General features: G+C 43.5%; 2 protein-coding genes across 4 annotated transcripts in view; one reads left to right on the top strand and one right to left on the bottom strand.

Moving 5' to 3' along the window:
- The window catches only part of LOC102568342 (acyl-coenzyme A synthetase ACSM4, mitochondrial), a 34122-nt gene that overhangs the window by 5067 nt on the left and 7239 nt on the right, over positions 1 to 21816 (bottom strand). Inside the window, exons 2-14 of one of the 3 annotated variants that reach the window (XM_019494653.2) lie at positions 21722 to 21798; positions 20008 to 20254; positions 18969 to 19179; positions 16884 to 17091; positions 15759 to 15902; positions 13636 to 13792; positions 12756 to 12835; positions 11501 to 11624; positions 6729 to 6809; positions 6467 to 6568; positions 1781 to 1908; positions 1552 to 1651; positions 897 to 1016 (exon numbers count right to left, since the gene is read on the bottom strand). In XM_019494653.2, coding sequence (XP_019350198.1) covers positions 897 to 1016; positions 1552 to 1651; positions 1781 to 1908; positions 6467 to 6568; positions 6729 to 6809; positions 11501 to 11624; positions 12756 to 12835; positions 13636 to 13792; positions 15759 to 15902; positions 16884 to 17091; positions 18969 to 19179; positions 20008 to 20208 — 1656 coding nt within the window. In that variant the 5' untranslated portion in view covers positions 20209 to 20254; positions 21722 to 21798. The remainder of the gene's footprint in view (positions 1 to 896; positions 1017 to 1551; positions 1652 to 1780; positions 1909 to 6466; positions 6569 to 6728; positions 6810 to 11500; positions 11625 to 12755; positions 12836 to 13635; positions 13793 to 15758; positions 15903 to 16883; positions 17092 to 18968; positions 19180 to 20007; positions 20255 to 21721; positions 21799 to 21816) is intronic. The other 2 variants (XM_014610774.3, XM_006273706.4) reach the window with 2 other exon arrangements.
- Positions 21045 to 21816, top strand: part of PDILT (protein disulfide isomerase like, testis expressed) — a 39642-nt gene continuing 38870 nt past the window's right edge. The window contains exon 1 of the mRNA XM_019494659.2: positions 21045 to 21120. Coding sequence (XP_019350204.1) covers positions 21060 to 21120 — 61 coding nt within the window. The 5' untranslated portion in view covers positions 21045 to 21059. The remainder of the gene's footprint in view (positions 21121 to 21816) is intronic.

Genomic DNA, 21816 nt, shown 5'->3' with positions numbered 1-21816 from the left:
CTAAGTAGTGACAATTAGCACATTTAGGGTGTGTCTACACATTGCTTTATGGCAACATTGCTATGGCACCATGTTTTAGTACTTCCTCTTGGAAGTACTAAAGCATAGTGCAGTACAGGTGGTTACTGCACCGCACAAATGGTTCACAGGTAGATTTTGCTGCTATGTTGCTGCAGTGGTGCAGTATACCTAGGGAGCACACCCCTATGGCAACATAGCTGGCGATCACGTTTAGTATGCCATATGGTGACTTAACATGTCACCATGTCACTGTAGGGTGATGTATAGATGCACCCTAAGGGTAGATCCTTTGTAAGTTATGGATACAGCTTCCTGTAGAACCAGGTGGGAAATACAATGCCAACTTAAGACGTCTTGTAGTTAGTAAAGGATGCAGAACTGTGGTGAGTGCACAACCCCCAGTTAACTTGGGAATGAGAATTTCTGTTGAGTTACTCTACAATACTGAGCCTAAATCCTTCTGACACTGAAGTCAATAGGTGTTTGCCACTGACTTGGGCTGGGAATTTGAATGCGGACCAATGGAGCGGGCATCCAAATACCGTTAGAAGTTAATGGGAGTAGAGTGCCTAACTGTCAGTGTTCAATGACTTCAGGACTGGGCCCTGTGTAATGAACTGTGTTTACCATTCATTCCCTTTGGTCCTTGCTGAGGGAAATCTGTATGTAGGATCACCCAGGTGGGGCCTGCCAGCTGGTCATTTTACTGAAATGTGTTCAGAGCCTTCTGAAGACATTAGTGTCAGGAAAGGAATTGGTGCAATTAGCCCTAGATATGGCCTAATTCCTGAAAAACTTAGAAAAGCTATATGGTTCTGTGCTTTGAATGTACCTCTTTTATCAAGTGGAGATTGTGGGAGGAAGAGTGCACTTGCCTTTCTGGGATACTTGTAGGGAGCAGTAACCTTTTTCACATGCTCCTGTAGTTCATGAACTAATTTTTCTGGGTCATGAGATAAAAAAGCAGGCGCCAGGACAATGAAGGCTTTTACCACCTGTGTAATAAAAGTTAGGAGACTGTTAGCTTGCAAACACTGGAAGCAATGTCCTTATTTGACATTCATCAATCAATCCTAGTGTCAAGGCTGAAAACAGGGATATAAGAAAGCCCAAACCCAAATATTCTTCATGAAATTAAACATCAAAGTCTACAGTAATACAATTAACTAAATGGTCTAATTTTCAGAGGTTCAGAGTTCCCAGTGGCTGTAGTTACTCCTGTTTTAAGCAATTTGTTTTGAAAAGGAAAAAAGAAAATGTGAATTCCAATTTAAAAAACAAAATTACACAACCCCCCAACCCTAAATTTGTTCCATTTGAACTCTGCAAAATGGAATTATTTTGAAATTCTAGTTTTTAAAAAAAATGAAATTGTTCTTTCTGTTTTCTAACCTGCTTTAATAGCAGCATCTGCAAAGCTATTCCAAGATTCTTCTCAACATCTGCAACTCATCCCAAATATCCCTACTGTGTACAACAGGAACTCAGTGTTCAGACAGGAGTGTAAATAGTTCTTAATCTACTCTTTACCTCTCCTCTGATGGGATCTGGGCTGCTGACAACAGCTGATTCTGAGACTGCTGGGTGTTCTATCAGGGCACTTTCTACTTCAAATGGTCCAATACGATACCTAGGGGAAGGTAGGCATGGAAGTACTCAGGAAATCTATATCTATTCAGAAATTTTATAAAATTGCATTTTGTGATAATATAGAAGGGATCTGTAAGGGAACCTGCAAACCCAATAGCTATGGACCTACCCAGAAGAATTAATGATATCATCGGACCTTCCAACAAACCAAAAGTATCCTTCTTCATCCATAATCCCTCTGTCCCCAGTGATATAATAGTTCCCTCGTACTGTAGAGGCAGTTTTCTCTGGGTTATCCTGACAACAATAAAACAATATTTCACAAACCATAGCTGATCTTTAATGAAGCATAATAATGCATCTATCTTGCTCCAGTGCAGACATAAAAAATGATCAGGCTGTTACTTTTATATATTTCCAAGACCAGTGTACCCCACACACTATTATAGCTCTATTTCTTTTTAAAACCATACTTATTAGGGGGGAAAAATGTGTGTGGATATATATGTATATTAGAGAATAAAAATATGCAAACACTACCACACCCCTGATCATTGCAAATTATGAAAAGCTACATTATTTACTAATGCAGACTTCCAACGTGGCTTTGTGACAGCTAAGGCCACAGCAATGACCTCTACCACTAGACCCAAAGAAATCATCCCATTAGGCACATCTACCTGTGATAGATAACCCTTGGAGTAGGATAATGACACAGACTTGACAAGCCTGTTACTTTACTAGCCTACAAAGTATTCACATTTGTATGGTAACATGTATGCCACAACCTTTCAAAAGACTACATGATTATATACAATTGATGTCTCTACTGTTATTTTTATAATATTATTCAGCTATAACGAAGTCACACACACACACTTCTCAGGTGGCATGACCTACTGTGCAGAGGGCTGCAGAAAGACAAAAAGACACACATAGGCAGTGCCTATCTGCAACATATAACCTATATTCTTCAACACACCATAGATTTCATAGATTTCATAGACATTAGGGCTGGAAGGGACCTCGGAAGATCATCGAGTCCAGCCCCCTGCCCAAAGGACAGGAAGTCAGCTGGGGTCATAGGATCCCAGCAAGATAAGCATCCAGTTTCATCTTGAAGGTGTTCAATGTAGGCACTTGAACCACCTCCGGTGGCAGGCTGTTCCAGACCTTGGGGGCTCGGACAGTAAAGAAATTCTTCCTTTTGTCCAGCCTGAAACGATCTTGAAGTAGTCTCTGACCATTTGACCTCGTTATCCCTTGGGGCGCTCTGGTGAACAAATGTTCCCCCAGATACTGGCGGTCACCCCTGATAAACTTGTAGGTGGCCATCAGATCACTCCTGAGCCTGCGTTTTTCCAGGCTAAAGAGCCCCAGGGCTCTCAGCCTGTCATCGTAGGGTCTGCTTCCCCGACCTCTGATCATGCGCGTGGCTCTTCTCTGGACTCTCTCAAGCTTCTCCACATCCTTTTTGAATCGTGGAGCCCAAAACTGGACGCAGTACTCCAGCTGCGGCCTCACTAAGGCCGAGTACAGGGGGAGAATGACGTCCTGGGATTTGCTTGAGAAGCATCTATGGATGCAAGCCAGCATTTTGGTCGCTTTACTAGCCGCCGCATCGCATTGCAGGCTCATGTTCATCTTGTGGTCAATGATGACCCCCAAGTCTCTTTCTTGCATAGTGCTAGCCAACATAGCACTGCCGAGCCTATAAAGATGCTGCGGGTTTTTCTTCCCAAGGTGGAGAACCTTGCATTTATCGGCGTGGAACACCATCAGATTCTCGTCCGCCCACTTGCTGAGCCTGTCCAGGTCAGCCTGGATCACCCGCCTGTCTTCTGGTGTGGATGTTTTGCCCCAAAGTTTGGTGTCATCGGCGAACTTGGTCAGTCCGCTTCTGACTCCAGTGTCCACATCATTAATGAAGATGTTGAACAGTATGGGTCCAAGGACAGAGCCCTGGGGGACCTCACTGGTCACAGGACACCACGATGAGTGACTTCCATCAATTACTACCCTCTGGGTCCGACCCCAGAGCCAATTTTCCAGCCAGTGGATCGTGGAGGACCCAAGGCGACAATTGGCCAGTTTCTCCAAGAGGCGATCATGGGACACCAGATCGAAGGCTTTTTTGAAGTCAAGATATATGACATCAATCTCCTCTCCCTTGTCCAGGTGATAGGTCACCTGGTCGTAGAAGGAAATGAGATTGGTCAAGCAAGACCTACCCGCAACAAACCCATGCTGGCTATCCCTTAAGATGTTGGTGTCGGCCAGTCCATTAAGGATGGCCTCTTTAATAAACTTTTCTAAGATCTTCCCCGGGATAGAAGTCAGGCTGATGGGCCTATAGTTAGCCGGATCCACTTTCCTCCCTTTCTTGAAGATAGGCACCACATTGGCCTTCTTCCAGTCTTCGGGCACTACACCAGAGCACCAAGAGTTTTCAAAGATCCATGCTAGAGGCTGGGCTATGATGCTCGCCAGCTCCTTGAGTACCCTGGGGTGAAGATTGTCAGAGCCGGCTGACTTGAAGGTATCCAACTTCTCAAGATGTTCCTTCAGAAAGTCAGCATTTATGGAGGGCAGGGGATCAGCCTCACCCAGACTTCCTGGACTTCCTAGCCCTGTAGCGGGCATGGGCATCCCATGGGGCTGATGAAAGACCGACGCAAAGTACCTATTTAATAGGTTGGCTTTTTCCTGGGCGTCAGTTGTCAGTTGCCCCATCTGGTTCAGCAGGGGTCCAATGTTGCCCCTGCTTTTCCTCCGGCTCCCCACATATCTGAAAAAGGACTTTTTATTGTCCTTGATGCTCAAAGCTAGCTGGAGTTCAGTTGCAGCCTTGGCTTTCCTGGTCTGCTCCCTACAGGACCGGACCAGTGCAGAATAATCCTCCTTGGAGGTGACTCCCATCCTCCATCCTTTGTAGGCCTTTCTTTTTAGCCTCAGGAGGTCTGCTAGGTCCCTGGAGAGCCAGGGGGGCTGCTGTGCCCTCTTGCTGCCTTTCCTCTGAGATGGAATAGACTTAGTTTGTGCATTGAGGATTGCTCCCTTGAGGAGCAACCACTCTTCTTGAACTCCCCTCTCCCTGTGGTCACAGTCCCTTAGGGCCTCACTGACAAGCCTCCTGAGCTTGTCAAAGTCGGCTTTCCTGAAGTCAAGGACTTCTGAGTTGCTGACTTACTTGCCAGCTTTTCGGCGGATGGTGAAGGTGATCAGCTCGTGGTTGCTGTCACCCAGCTTCCCATCGATCACTAGGTTGCCGACTAGGTCATCCCCAGTAGCCAGTACCAGGTCGAGCACCGCTTTGCCTCTCGCTGGCCTATAGACTTCTTGAGTCAGGTAGAGGTCATCCACGCATGAGAGGAAGCTCTGCGACTGCTCAGATTTTGCTGAGCGATCCTCCCACGAGATGTCCGGGTAATTGAAGTCACCCATGACAACCATGGTCCTGGAGCAAGCTGCCTCAGCTAGTTCCTGGGCAAACTCCTGGTCAAGCTCAGGACTTTGGGTGGGAGGTCTGTAGTAGACTCCCACCATTGTGTCCCCTGTGCCGTGTTCCCCACGGATTTTAACCCAGAGGGTCTCCAGTCGTCCACCCTGGTCGCCAATATCGGCTTGCTGGGACGTGTAGCTTTCCTTAACTTAGAGAGCTACACCCCCGCCCCTTTTCTCTACACAATCCCTCAGGGTACAGGGTATAGCCATCTATACCCACGGTCCAGTCATGGGTGGAGTGCCACCAGGTCTCCGTGATCCCTATGACATCGTAATTGTTTGCACTGAGCAGGAGAAAGAGTTCCTCCTGCTTATTCCCCAAGCTCCTGGCATTAGTGTACAGGCAGGAAAGTGCCCCCTGGGGGGCTCCTTCCTTGCCCACAGATTTTACCAGGGCTGGGGCTGGGGTGGGCTCCCTTGAGTGCCGTGATCCGCTGGCTTTGCAAGGATTGCTCAGCGGGCCAGCAGTGGCGGTAGTCCCCCCGTCCCCCAACGGGCTTAGTTTAAAGCCCGGTGGAGCAGGTCAGCCAGTCTGGCTGAGAAGAGCCTCCTCCCTAGGGGAGAGAGGTGGAGGCCATCTCTTCCCAGCAGCTCGCTGCCTCTCTCGCCAAAGAGCGGGCTGTGGTCATGAAAGCCAAAGTCTTCCCGATGACACCAGCGCTGCAGTCTTTGGTTGACCACATAGATCTTCCTGTCCCTCCTCGGCCCATAGCCTGAGACTGGGAGGATCGATGAGAACACCACCTGTGCCCCCAGACCCTTAAGCCCCGCTCCCAAATCCCTGTAGCGCCTCATGACCTGGCTGGGAGTGCTCCGAGCAGTGTCATTGGTGCCCACATGAATAAGGAGCATGGGATAGTGGTCTGTGGGTTTAAGGAGCTTTGGGATCCTCTCCGCAATGTCCCGGATGCGGGCCCCTGGGAAGCAGCAGACTTGCCGGGCTAAGGGGTTGGGGTGGCAGACTGGCCCCTCAGTCCCCCTCAGGAGGGAGTCTCCCACAACAAACACCTTACATTTTGTAAGCCATGTAGACTTGTTAAGGGTCACATCATGACTTTCCACATGAGTCTCCCACCATGCCCTTCCCTTGGGAAGACTAGCCTTGTGTAGTAACTAGCCATGACTAGTCATGTGAAACTATATACAGCAGAAAACCCTTCATGGCACTGCTTCCCATGGAGGGTGGAACAAGTGGGATGGGGCAAAGCACTGAACATGAAGACTGACATAGTTGAGGAAGGTATGATGAAGCAGGAGCAGATCTGGCTCCATCCTTAGCTGGATTTCACTAATGAACTGCTCCATGTGTACAAATTGTCTCAAACCTTAGTATGCAAAAAAGCCTTCTTACTAAGTACTGAGAGAAAAGACAAAAGGGCCTTGTCGGTTTGATGCGGATGGCAATATCACCTTCTTCTCCTGGAGGCAGAACTTCACCCTGCTCATCTACAATCTGTTGGAAGAAAAAATGTGTATTGTTTTGACTGACTCAATGTAATTTCTTTAAAAGTCACAAGCATGATATTAGAGTGTAACAACACTACATAACATTTCTTTACTCTTTTACTTTCATATTTTAATGTGAACCCAGCCTTGAAAGTATATCAACGTACCTGAACATCGTAAGGTGGAGATGCCTGTCCCATAGAGCCAGATTTAATTTTCATTCCTTTCTTATTGGCACATATTGTTACCTGTGTAATACATTGTCAAACATTACATCAGTATGATACACTATGATACATTATCTTTTATTAGTGCTTTTATTAGTGTTTTGGTAGGTATTACTCTAGCTGCCAATGTTCAGAGGTGATGAGGTTTGGTGGCCAAATTTAAATCCCCTCTTCTTTTTATTGGTATGAAGAGAAAACAAGGTTGCCAATTGAGATACAATTATTGTGCTTCCCTACAGCCAGAGTAGGGAGGAGAGAGTGAGTTAAGTATCAAGAAGCATTACCCAATGCCCTCACATTTCAGTGTACCTCTCTTGGTTTCCCCTACTGATTATGCTTCTCTCCTGGCTGTCTCTATGTATGGCTCTGTGTATGTCTTCTTTATCAATCCCTTGCTGTCGAGGATGATTGTCTTCCAAGATTGTCTTATATGTGTGTCCGAAGATGGCTGATGAGGCCTATTTAGGAATGACAGACTCTACTGCAGCTCGAACATGTGTTTTTATGTGGGGTGGGTGGCACTGGATTCTCAATTTGGTTCCTGAAATGCTGTTTCTGCCACTCCTGCTTTTTCATCTGCTGTTGTTGCCATGAGGTTTAAAGTATTGAGATCCCTGAAACAGACTCTTCCGCTATTTGGGGTGGTGATGGTCTCCCAGGAGTTGACATCAATGTTGCATTTTTTACAGTTGTCCTTGAGGTCGTCCCTGAAGTGCTTTTTTCCACCCTCCTCTTGAGTGTACACCTTGGCTGAGCTGGGAGAATAAAAGTTGCTTTGGGGGTCTGGAGTTGGACATCCAGATGACATGGCTGGCCCAACAAAGTTGATGTTGGATGTTTATTGCCTCAATACTTGTGGTGTTTGCTTGCAGGAGGACACTAGCATTGGTGCATCTGACTTCCCACTTGATTCAGAGGATCTTCCACAGGAAACGTTGATGGTACTTCTCCAACAACTTTAGACGTCTCCTGTACATGATCTATGCCTCAGCTCCATACAGCAAGGTGAGCATCATGACCACTTGATAAACCATGAGCTTGGTTTTGGATCTGATGTTATGGTCTTTGAATACTCATTTCTTCAGGTGTCCAATGGCTGTACTTGAACACTGGAAGCACTGTTGGTTTTCTTTGTCAATGTCAGCCATCTGTGAGAGCCTTTTGTGGATCTGGATTACCGGAGCTGGGGACTATTCATTAGGAGCTTGGTGGTGGAGGACCTTAACCTTCTGCATATTAAGCATCAGTCCCATTTTCTTGTATGCCTTGGTAAAGATGTCAATGATTGCCTGAAGGTCTGCTTTCAAATGAGTGCACACTACAGCATTATCAGCGTACTGGAGTTCAATGATTGAGGTTGGGGTGATCTTGGTTTTGGGTTGGAGTCAGCTGAGGTTAAACAGCTTACCACTCATTCAGTAGTTTATCTCCACTTCAGCTGGAAACTTGTTGGTGGTCAGATGTAACATCACAGCAAGGAATATTAAGAAAAGTTGGAGTGATGATGCATCTTTGCTTAACTCCCATTTTAACCTCAAAGGGATCTGTGATAGATCCATTACTGAGAATCACCACTCACATGCTGTCATGGACAGACAGAGAATGGTTACAAATTTCAGTGGGCATCTGTACTTCAGAAGGATCCTCCACAACGCTTCTCAGCTGACAGAGTCAAAAGCTTTTGTGAGATCAAAGAAGGCCATGTGGAGAGGCTTATGTGGTTCCCAGCATTTCTCCTGCAGCTGGCGAGCTGTGAAGATCATGTCAGTTGTGGCTCTTGATGCCCTAAACTCACACTGATATTCCAGGAGGAGCTCTTCAGCAAGTGGAAGGAGACGGTTCAGGATGGTTCTTGCAATGATCTTTCCTGTGGTGGACAGCAAGATGGTCCCTCTGTAGTTTCCAGAGTCAGATTTGTCTCCTTCCTTGAAGATTATCACAATCATGGTATCCCTGAGATTGTCTGGGATTTTCTTATTGATCCAGATCCTTAAAATGAGGGTATGAAGCTGTGATGTAAGCTCCTTTTCCCCTTGCTTGAAGATTTCCACAGTGATTACATCCACTTCAGACTGTGTGGCATGTGTGGCTGTGTGGGTGTGCCTAGCAGCATGGCATGAGTGTGCCTGTGTGGCCGTGCATGCCACTCAGCTTAGAGGGAATGCTGCTTCTTGTTCTTAATCTGCTTGTTGGCTTTCCTTACCTAATCAAGGTTTGAAGTGATTCTGAGATCATCTGTGACTGGGTGTTGCGGGATGGAGTTGAGAACACTCTTGTCAACAACAGTGCCTCGATTGAGAAAGTCTTCAAAATGCTCCTGCCAATGGGCATTGATGGCTCCTCTTTCTTTGATCAGGTCTTTTCCAACCTTAGGTCTCAAAGGGGTTGGTCCCTGAGTGCTTGGACTGTAGATGGCTTCTGTGGCACTGAAGAAACTGTGCATGGATGTCAGCGAGATGTTGAATTTCCTTAGCCTTATCTTCCCACCATTTGTTCTTCATATCACAGGTCCTTCTTTGGACCTCTGCCTTGACCTGTTGGAGATTCAATTTCTTTTGCTTGGAGCTGATGTCATTTTGCCAAGCACAAAAGGCTTTGTACTTGATCAATCAAATATTGGATCTCCTGGTCATTCTCGTCAAACCAGTCTTGATGTTTTCTGGTAGAGAATCCAAATATCTTTTCACAGGCACTGATGATGGTGGCACTGAGGGCACTCCACATACTGTTGACATTCTTCCATTATTCTTGAGTTCTTCAACATTGATCTTCTGTCAGCATTGCTTCTGCTGTAGCCATTGTTTGAGAGCCAGTTTGAGTGCCATAACCAAGATGAGTTGGTGATCAGTCCAGCAATCATCAGCTCCTAGCATAGCTTGGGTGATGCAGACATCTTTGCAATCCTGGGCATGGACAATGACATAGTTAATTAGATGCCAATGCTTAGATTGTGGGTACTGCCATGATGTCTTGTACCTGTTTTTCTGGTAGACCAGGATGTTGGTGATGGTGAATTCATGTTCTGTGCATTTGGTCAAGAGGAGGATGTTACTGGAGTTGACCTTTCCTACTCCTTCCTTGCAAATGGTTTTGTTCCAGAAGTTAGAGTTCCTTTCAACTCTGGTGTTGAAATCAATAAGAAAAAGTCTGTCTCTCTCCAGAACATTAGAAAGGACTTGGTCAAGGTTGGCGTAGAGTTCCTGCTTGGTTTCAGCGGTGGTGTCAAGAGTTGGGGCATATGTGCTAACAGTGGCATACTGTCTCCCTGCCAGTTTAAGGTGGAGAGTTGTGAGGTGCTCATTAATTCCAATAGGAAACTTACTGAGTTGGTTTATGAGTTCACTCTTAATGGCAAAACCAACTCTGTGAAGTGGTGTTTTCCTTCCTGTTTACCCTTCCAGAAGAAGTTATAGCTGCCTCCATGTTCCTTGAGCTGCCCATCTCCCGCTCACTGGGTCTCACTCAGCACAGCTACATCAATGTTGTGTTACCTGGCTTCTCAGGCCATGATTGCAGTAGGGTACTCTGGATGTTCGCTGTTAGGATTGTTCTTGAAGGTCCTGATGTTCCAGGGCCTGAAAATGATGTGCATCTTTGCTGCTATTTTTGACTGCAGTAAAGGTGATGCTACTGGACAAGGCTATCCAGTCAGGAAGAAATACAGAGTACTGTATTAGACAGGCTATGTTAAAAGCACCTTTTCTAGCCCCCTCCCCATGTGGGGTGGGCAGAGCAGATCCTGAAGAGGGCTGCTCTGTCACAGTTACAGCTGCTGAATTGCACTCCTCTTTTGCTAGATCACCTTCTTGTAACTGCCACCTTTGTGCCAGTTCATGACTAGGAGCTTCCAGACCTCACAATCCTTCTGCCACTTCCATTAGCTGGTTGCCAAAGGACTTGAGGAATGTGCTTGAAAACCTGTTTTCATGGAAGACACCTGTACATTACTTCTTTTATTGTGGAGAAACTGCTGCACATCAACTTCCACATGGCTCTTGGCAGAACGGGATCTTGATCCAATGGCAAGGAGACCAAGACAACTGGGGATCTTGTTCCACTGCCGCCATCATTCACCTTTGCAGCCACTGAGATTCTATTTTTCTTCCGCCTGCTCTGTAATTGAAGACTTGTAGACCCATGCCTGGGAGTTGGGCAGGCCCCCCAAACTGGATGTGATGTGTCATTGATTTCACTGAATTATTTTGTGCACATTCTGAAAGTGAAATTTAAAGAAGGCCTGAATCTGTCCTTGGTATTTTTATTATATTCAGTCACAAATATTTATACAGACATCTTAGGAGGGAGCTGGTTTTATGTTTTCCCTCGCAATCCTAGCATGGCAAAAGCACTTTCATAAGTATGTATTGGTACTTTCTCTTTCTAGAAGAGATGATCTAGTTCAACCACAAGTTATTTGATTTGAGGGAAGAATCATTAGGTAACATTCTCTTGCATGCATTATGCAGAAAGTCAGACTTTATAATCACAAGAGCTCCCTTAGGTCTTAAAAATGTATTAATCTAGTTGTTATAAGGATCATATAAAAAGAATACCTAATCAATTTGTAGCTTCCTTAAAAATCTTGACCAAAATGAATTGTCACCTTTGCCATTGGTTTGCCAAGTGCATTGTGCCCTGTTTATGCCTTCATCCTGCTACACTTGAGAGGTTACCATGACTGCTGCGTGATGAAAGAATGAGAACAAACATACTGTTTCAGTCTGGCCATAACCTTCATAGATATCCAGGCCTGTTTGAGTTTTCCACTGCTCCATCACTTCTGGGTTGAGTGGCTCTCCTCCGGACACACAGTGTTTCAGACTCTTGAACTTGTAACTTGAGAAGCACAGAAAATAATCAGAATCAATAACCAGTTTCACAGAATTGGCAATTGTGTTGAGTTAGGAAACTCCTTGGACTTTCCAGGGGTCCCATGTGTCTAAAAACCTCCTTTACTCATTGAAAATGTAAATAATTGTTCTGCTGCACAAAACCGCAGTTAGGCTCCTAAATCAACCTTAAGTCCTAACCACATTTCCAGTGGAGGCAAGGTGAAGTATCTACTTGCATCAGTGAGAGTAGGAGGAGGATTTCCAGTAAGAAAAATGTTTATGGAACTACAGAAGAGGAGCAGCAGGTGTTTTCTTGGAAGAGCTAAATCAAGACCATTGAAGAGGTCTCAGCCACCTTTTGTCACTCAACAAGTGGGGGAGGGTTTTATGGCTGTGCCCACTAATACCAATATCTCATGCCTTTATGTGATGTATTATATACCAAACCACATGTGGCATCCAGACATGATAATATGAATGTGATAGAAACAAAGGGGAAATTTATGGAGGCTGCCAGTGGAAATGCAGAGCCTGAATTCACTTTCAAGATGGGAGTGAATTTGGCAGGACTAAAAACATACGTAAGACTCTTTTTTCCTCTTACAAGATTTCAAGATACCAGAATCTGATCTGAGCAAATCCTGGACCCCTCTGTGCCAGATACTCACGCAGAACACATCCTTGGAGATGAACGTTCCTAGAAAACAACAGGACACTGGGTGCTGCTTGCAAGTGAATATCAGTTTGTGAGTGGTTCATTTAACTGCTCACTTTACTTTGATGAATTATGGGATCAGCTCTGCTTCATACCCGGTTTACTCTCTAGGCTGCCTAAAATTTGGCCTTGCCTTGCCCAGAGCTACCCCTAGGCCTTGAAACTCTTTCCCAAACTGGCTTGGTTCATCCTTACTGTCTTTACAAAGATTCACACCCTGAAAGCCTCTTAAATAGGGGTTTTCACTGGTTCTAGGGTTGCAGGCACATTTTTTTCTTGTTAGACCATTCCATTAACAGGATTTCAATTAAAATAGCATATTACAATACAACAACACAAAAAGGCAAACAACTAGGCTGGATGGATCACTGAAACCGCACCTCCCTGTGTCACTGTTAGTAATAAGCAAATACATGATACCTGGTAAGGCCATGCTGCACAAGCATGCGGTAGGCAGTTGGAGCTGTGCAGAAGGTGGTGATGGGATATCTCGAAAGAGTCTAGAAAAATGGAAATTGAAACGTTATGATGTTGAATGGCAGGTGTGACTTGGGGCCTGCTCCTGAGAATGTGTGAGGGAGTAATATTTAAGTGCTTGCAGGGCCTGGCCTTTAGAGAACTCTGCTTTAGTCACGTTCTTCCAGGGGCCATTCAGGGTTTTGCATTGAGCCCATCATTGCAGTGCCCAAAACGTAAAGCCAGTGAAGTATATTCACACTGGTGCCAGTGACTCCAATAAACAGGATGAATTTGGCCCATTTATTTCCGGAAGGAAAGATATTGATTCATCATCGGCTGTATTGGACAGTTCTGTTCCCCACACAAATTGCAAGCATCTGCCCTCACATAATCACGTGGAAATTAATGGTCACACTGAATACCTAGTGTTTTTTACTGTTAAAGCTACTTTTTATTTCCCAGGGCTATTCTGTTTCAGAGTCAAATATAAGTGGCAGGAGCAAGTCAGGAGAAGCCCGGCACTGGGGAAGACTGATGAATTAGATCAATTACCTGGTTCTCTGTTACAAGAGGAGAGAAATGAGCCTGTCAGCCTCTGACTGACGACTCAGGGTGACTGAGCACATCCCCATGCCAGACTGGGAGGAGAATGGGATTGTTGGACACTGGCTAGCCATAGGAGGCACTTAAGAGGGGGTTTAGTTATTTTGAGGGGGTGGAAAGTGCTGTGCCTATTGCCACGGACAAAGGAGAGGGTCAGTTTGTACCAGATTCTGTTTGTCTGGGTCTATTTTGCTTACAGAAAATAGAAATAAAATCCACAGTGTGGACTTATTCTTACATCTGCAACAGTTGATGGTTCAAATTGTGGCATGTTGTGTATAAAGACACACGATCCATTTGCCCATGGAGCAAAAACACTGCCCCAGGCTGCCTTTACCCAGGCTGTATCTGAGGTGTTCCAGAATATGTCAGAGGGGGTCAGATTCATCCAGCACCTGATAATGCAAAAACCAAAAACACAGACTGTCACATACATCAGGAGAGCCTGGAATGCACGTTAGAGGGTAATAAGGAGAAGGGCTGGAGCCTTGCCCTGAAGATGAGGTATCACCAGGCAGATCTCATTAAAAAGCACAAAGTCCATGAGGATGAAACTGAATTGTAAAGATCCCTCTTCTTCTTGTGGTCCGTTCCTTTTTGTTTTCTCTCTCTCAAACATCTGGGATTCTGAAGAACTCTACTTATAATAGTGACCTTCAGACACAACATTTAGATCCAGAGCTGAACGTACGACATGAGGATATTCCTTCCTCCCTCCCTCCCTCCCTCCCTTCCCTGTCAAATCATAGTCATAGAGAAGTAGGGCTGGAAGGGACCTTGGGGGGTTATTTAGTTCAACCCCCTGCCTGAGGCAGGTTCACCCCTATCAAAACCATCCCATACAAATCTACAATCATTGTCTAAACCATTACTAAAGCTACACAATCAACACTATCACACATTCTTTCTCTAGGAAACCAAAGGAACTATTGTGTGATTATCAGGCAGGTTGAAATGCAAAATACACTGGGAAACCTCTAATCCAAAGCCTACTGAAGTTGGTAGAAGTCTTTCTATTAATATTTGGATCAGGGTCCAGCACACAACATTCACATCAAGGTGTCATAGGTCCATTATCAGCTATGTCTGATACCAAGTCCATTTGAGATTCAACCCCAGTGTTTCTGCTCAGCTGCTTTATAATTTCCCCATGCTTGATCTTCATCACGAATATCCATTCTTTTAGGTCACAGATAGAGCCTGGTTTTCAGAGGTGCTGAGCACTGCCAGATTTCATTGACTTCATTCGGACTTGAGCACATGCCACATTTCTGAAAATGGTATCACAGCACATAATCATGATTTCTTTTTGGATCATCCAGTGTGCGTGTCATCTTTAATTCCAATTAAAAAGGATCCCCGGTAATGCAGTAATTATATGCAGAGAAGGATGAAATAATGGGGCCAAACAGTCAGCTTTGTTCCATCTGCTACTTAGCTCTGCTGTGTCTGCTTCTCTCTCAGAGGCCTGAGGGAGGGTACGGTGATACCAGAAAGGTTGCCTATATCTATCCCAAACATGGACTTGGGCCAATAAATGATATTACCCACAAGAACTCTTGCTTCTCCATGAGCAGAGGTGCCATTTTGCACCCACATTTTTTTGTTTTTGCTTTTATTTTTAAAGAAATGTCTCCCTCGTTTTGAAGCTAAACTCAAGGGGAAAGATCTTTAACTACATGAGGAGTAGTTAATAAGGAGAATGGAGCTACACTGTTCTCAGCGGTGACAGATGACAGTACAAGGAACAATAGGTTTCAAGTTGAAGCAAGACAAGTTTAGGTTGGAAATTAGGTAAAAGTTTCTCACTAGGAAGGTGGTGAAGCACTGCTAAGGGTTACATAAAGAGGTGATGGAATCTCCATCCTTGGAGGTTTTTATGGCCCAGGTCGACAAAGCCCTGGCTGGAATGATCTAGTAGGGGATGGTCCTGCTTTGAGTGTGGGGTTGGACTAGGTGACCTCCTAAGGTCCCTTCCAATCCTAATTTTCTATGATTCTATGATTCTATTGTCAGTTGGTATAAGCCATAGCAGATCTTCAACTGAGCTACAACAATTCACTATAGAGGAAGCTCTGGCTCAGGAAGCTTTATGTGGTATTGAAAAACTGAGCTTCATCCTGTTTTTCTCTAAGTAAACTAGTTTGATTACCCTTCTTTGTGGGTGACCAGCCATAATGCTGCTGATGGGAATTACAATCTGCTACAACAAAAGGCTTTTAATAACCACAATTTTAAAGTAGTAAAAAATATATTCTACACCACTAAAATATCTAAGGCTTTTATTGCCGTGGCCCCCTTTGCATTCAGCCAGTGACCTTGACACTGACCTAGAATATTAGGAGCTGTGATGAGTTTTACCTGCCACTGGCTGCAAATCCTATGCCATAACTGCTGTGGGAGTGTTCGGCCATTTTTGGAGCTCCTGTGCTTCCACTTGTAAAGTAGATGAACATGGGGTCTTGACTCTTCGTCTTGACACAGTTATGGTCAGCAGATGCCACCCTTCAGAGCACAGAATATATAACAATGACTATATGCATTTTTCCCCATGCAGGCAAACTATATTTCCTAAAATTCAATGCACAAGAGAGAAACACGGTGTTTAAATTAACCGTTCACACAACAAAACAGTGGCACAAGTTACTCCATAGAAGGGTCTTAGAATTCCCTGGTTGCACAAGATAAACGGTGGCACCAGGTATTGTATAAAACTCTTAGACTAACAAGACAGATAAACCTCAGGATTCTGGTATTCACTGGAGCTCTGTCTCACCAGGCATGAATTCATGCAATCAAAGATGTGAACTGCTGCCCCGCATCTTAGTTATTTTTCTATAATTATTTACTAAGAGCTGTCCAGTTTTTAACTGCAGAACAAAAGCAAAAACAAATGGCAGCTCCGCAGAATTTGTATTCTATGACTCGAATCCAAAGTCCAAGGAAATCAATGGGTATCTTTCCTTTGACTTCAGTGGGTGTTACATTGGGCCGTAAATGACAGTCTCAACAAGGTTATGAGGCATTTCAGTTGACTTATAATCATGGTGAGAAACTCCTGCTCAGCAGTCACCACTGAAGGAATAATGCCCTTTTAGGAGGTGGTGACCTGATCAGTCAGAAGAATCAGAGGAGGGTTTGGTCTATATGAGCCAGGAGAAAGGTGTTTGGGAAGGGATAAGAGAGGGAAATTAGTGGAGCACAGAAGTTAATTTTGTTGATAAAATAGGATTGTACAGTAATGGTCAAAGAGGCAATGATAGACATATAGGCCAGGAGAGAGCTCTTCAGAGACGTGAAGGCATGCCAAGGAATTAATGGTTTTGCCATGACTCTCAGGAGGTAGTGAAGAAATGCAAAACTCAAGTACATCTCCATGTTGGAATTAGATTTTAAAATGAAGGCTTTCCCCATTAGTTTAGAAACAGGGTGTCATTGACACATCTTGTTCTTTTTTCCTCTATTGCTAAAGCAGCTGATACCCACTTGAGGAGTTCTTTGAAGTTCAGCCACCCATCCCTGCAGGCTCTGGACACAATTAGCTTGGTTTTCAGAAACTGGCAGTTAGATATGATAGAATCCACTGCAGCTCCCAGCATATCGCTGGTAATGATGCACTTGGCTTGAGAAGCCTTGAGTCTATAGAAAATGTCTTTGGCTGTTAATTGGGATGCCCCTGGAATAAAGACAATTCCTAGAAAAGAGCAACAAGGTTATTTTTTTAAAATTATAGATGAATGTTTAAAATGTTTATGAGACATGGCCAGGCTTCAGAGTCCAGAGACCTTCTCTCAAGAAGCACAAGCAAACATCATATTTAAGGTAGGCACAGCCCCCATTAAGAGTAAATACACCATTTTAGGTTAGAGAGTTAGATGAGTCCAAAATGAGAATTCTCACTCAGGATCTCAAGTATCCCAACACATTCTATGCTTGGCCCAGAGGTTCAGTTTAGCCCGTTTTTAAATACCTGGACCAGTCACGAGATCTGTATCTGCAATGTTCAGCATCTTCTGCAGTCAATGGTAAGGCCATCATTGATTTATTTGGGCTTCTGAATCAGCTCCTTGTTTGAGTAAGTTTCACATTCATTTAAGTGAAGAACTAATATATTTGCCTTGTGATTATAAGTCTAAGGGCAAATACTGTAACATCCCTCCCATTTACTTTAACTTAGTTTGGCTTATCTTAGCTCAGTTTACACGTCCACCATGATCTGCAAGACTCCTTGAACTAACACATATTGAATTCTGTACTAATTTCATAATGCAAACAAATGCGGGTTCACAAAGCATACACAGTGGGTGCATCTACATGTGCATTAATGCACCTTTTCTAGTGTGCATTAAATTTAGTACCTCCAATACGAGGCAGTAGATTAACGTGCATTAGGTTGCGCTAATGCACAGTAGTTCATTTGCACATTTTTAATGATGCTTAATGCACACCAGATGTTTTTATTGTGCATTAGCATAATGTCACCGTTTTTTACATGATGCCTTAATGCACAGTAAAATAGTCTACTGCACATTAAAGTGCACATGTAGACAAGCCCAGTGAGATCTGAATCAAGGTGGCTAGAAGAGGAAAGATAGTTTATTACATTTCCTTACCGCTTTCAACCTGAGGAGCATAATGTGCTTGACCTACATTAATAAATTAAGCCCTACTGCACCTAATACATGGCATACATAAAAGCACCCTCAGACCACCTACATCCCAGTGCCATTTGTAGCTCACAAAAATCTTAGACATTAGACTGACTTGATCATGCCCCTGTTAATGCTGAATTATTGCTTACTTGATATTTTTGAGTAAACACTGTGTCTAGCCTAAGTTCACCAAAACTATAAAAGGACAAATTCTTCCTTCAGAATTTGCAATGCTGTGGGAGCATAACAGTGGCATACTATACTAAACTATTAAACTAGCTGGACATATGATACATTAGTATATTATATAATGAATTATAATGTAATTGGCCAAGTCTGTCCTGTAATGAATTCAATGCAGTTTCATGGTTGTAGCTCAGGACATTATATTGTATTTTCTCACATAGAGCATGCCCCCAAATCAAATATAAACCTTGTTTTTGAAAAGCAGAATGAAGAAAAAAAGATCTTTCTTGAAAATACTGGTAAGTAGCAGTAAGGACTTGAGGAGCAGCATAGCGGAGGATGTCCACAGCCAGCAGCTAGGGAGCCCCAGGTACAGCACCACACCATTATTTTTACTTTCCCTGGCAAAGGCAGAAAGGTATGACCGTATTTCTTGTTTACAATGCACACCCCAATTTCCAGTAGCTGAATTTTGGGAAAAGGTGTGGTATATACAAGAAAATACGGCATTTTGTTTTCTATTTGTACAGCATCTAGTAACTATGGGTCTTGGTCAACAACTGGGTTGCTCAGTGTTACTGTAATATAAACGAATACATAATTAAGCAGAGATGCTCAGCAACTCTTTCATTTACACATTGCATTCAGGTTAATGTTGTGATTTTTCATGTATCTTTAATTTATTTTCCTTCCTGCACCAAATTTAGTAGCATTTTACCACTTTTTTACCAACCTGTTCGCATACAAGCCACGTTCAGCAGCCACCACTCAGGTATCCGAGGTAGAATCATCAGAACCCTGTCTCCTTTCTTCAAACCACATGGGCCAATGAGCACATTTGCTGCTTTCCTGGACAAAAATCCTAGCTCCTCAAAGCTCCACTTCACCTCCTCTCCGTCGTCATTTATCCACCAAAATGCTGCATTTGCTGGTTTCCTCCCATCCTAGTAGACAACTCAAGAAGTTAAAAGAAGGCTGATACTAAATGGTTTATTGTAACACAAAGGTCCAATTCTGACCACTTTAGGCATACCTAGGAATATGTTAGGGAGAGTTAGTCTAATCCCTGGGAGCATATGATCTGCTTGGTATTCTGTTTCAGGAGCTTTATGGCATTTTATTGGTCTCAGATAAATGTACCTTCACTTCCCCGTTATATCTAATGTAAGGTAAGGCTACTAGACTGTACCAGCAGTAGTTAGGAGACAATCTAGGTGAAATCAGCTCTTTCTGCTGCTCTGACTCAGAGTGGGGGACCAGCCCTAAGCAGAATGGATGATTTCTATACTACCTTGGTACACACCTTATCCTGAGCTGTGTGCATTTCAACCAGACCCCAGCATCAGGTCCTTGTTGCTAAACAACTGAAGGTTTGTCTATACCACAACATTAATGTTCTGGGAAGCATGATGCTGAACATGCTTCATCTATGTAGGTCCATTAACACACGCCAGAGCAGGAAGTTCACAATGGTTCTGCCTTGAGTTTGTCTGCACTGTCTGTTCTTAAGCCCGTAGTCTACAGTAAGCAGGCCTGAAAGCAGGAGCTGGGGATTAGCCTTCAGAAGCTGCATCAGTGAGCTTCTGGCTCTGGAGCCACTCAATAGACTTGGGAGATACATAGCTCATACTGTACAGAATACAAAGATTTCTGAGAAAGAGAGAAACATATTAACAGGTTCTTCAGCTGGTGCAAACAAGTACTGTTTCACTGAAGTCGATTTTAACCTTCTTGGCATGGGGTTCAATATCTATGGGGTGGCAGAAATGTACCTTTTCCATTTGAGACCATTTGTCCAGGATATCACTTGGAAAGTTGAAGTATTCTGGCAGCTCCTTTTCGCACCGGTTTATAGCTTCATAGTGTGCAATAATCTGAGATGCAAGAAGCTGGTGATGGTTATGGAATAATCTATAAGGCTGTTTGACAGCCCACAGGGACTGGAGCAATCGCAATTTAGATAAATGATTCATGATGCTGGTTTACAGGACGGTATGAAAACTTATGGTGACCACTCATCTGCAATACAAGAATATAAATGAAAAAAAAAATAAATACAAAAAAGTCAAATATTGCAATTGTCTAATAGACGCTGTTGAATAAGTTTCTGCAACTTCGTAATATAAACTACAGACAATCTGTACTCTACTTGCCTTTTTATTGTTAAACCAAAACATTTTATCTTAAATGTTATGCAACTGTAAATAGTTACTGTAGCTTTTTTCATTACCATCTTTAATCATCACCATTTTCAGTTAGGGAGTTTATCTCAAATGTATAACCAAAAATATTACTTTCAAGTCCATCTCAGTGGATCTGATTCTCTATTCTCATGAGTTTTATACTAATGTAAATTCATTGATTTCAGTGCAGGAGAGGCAAATCAGACCTAATCTCACTAATTTTAGTTAAGATTTAGTTTATGGAAATGTGCTATTAACTTTCTACAGGCCGATCACCTGGAAAGTGTATTAACAAAACTAAAAATTGACACCACGTTGGCCTAAAATGGTCGTTAGAACATTGCTGTGTCCTAAACGTGCACTAGATGGCGATTGACCACCAGGCTCTGACAAGAATACTGATGGATCGTTTTATCCTTTTGGTTGAATTATATTTTTTGTTAGTGGCTAAAGAGCTGATATCTCATTCCACTTCAGAACTCACTGTAACAGGAATATAAAAAGGCTTTTGTAGTGCCTTTTTAAAGTTTACCCATTATTTCCTTTTAAGGCTTTTTCAGATGCCTTTATTTTTCACACAGGTAAGACACTACATGCCATAAAGAGGTACACAGCATGAATGAAACAATCAAAGACAGAAAATGCAATTCCAAAGACATCCACTCTCCTTTCAGCTCAGACACAGTGTAAAACTTCACAAAGGTACAAACTGTCAGGTGTATTTTATATAACATTATTTTTAAAGTCATTTAAGTCACCCTTTCTATCTCCATCTCTTTTGATCAAGATGAGTAAGGCACAGGAACAGACCAGATAGACAGAATGGATGATGATGTGTTTTTTAAACTTGGGCTGTGTTGTACATGGCAAATTTGCCATGCTCCAAAGTCCTCAAGTATATTGTGCTACTCCAGACAGCTTGCTTCCTAAATCATGTCACATTTGCATGGTATAGTACATGTACTAATTAGCATGGGGCAGGCTAATTGGCATGACTGCATCTAGATAAGACGCTAGCTGCACAGTAGTCTAATAACACTGCGCAGTAGTGTGCTGGGCAAAAAATGTGCTAATACGCTACTGGGCAGTAGCATTAGGCTACTGTGCAGTTAACTTCCCAAAAAACCTGTGTACCAGCGCTACTGCATATTAGCACGAGTTACTGTGCATTGATTTAGTACTTGGTTATCGAACTACTTAACTTAATGCGCGGTAGTTACAACGCATTAATGAACGTGTAGACGCACCCAGTGTCACTCAGCAGCACTTATTTATCTTCAGGGAATGACTCATGGACACTCACCCATGACCAGTTTTTAGTCACTGGATCTCATGCTGATAGTGCTCTTTTACTTGGATACCTCTTCTCCCTTCCTCAGCCTGCAAATGTAATTATAA

Source organism: Alligator mississippiensis, chromosome 13 (assembly GCF_030867095.1).
Source record: "Alligator mississippiensis isolate rAllMis1 chromosome 13, rAllMis1, whole genome shotgun sequence".
Taxonomy (NCBI): Eukaryota; Metazoa; Chordata; order Crocodylia; family Alligatoridae; genus Alligator; species Alligator mississippiensis.
The sequence above is the reverse complement of the archived record's forward strand: the minus strand, read 5'-3'. Positions and strand labels throughout refer to the sequence as shown.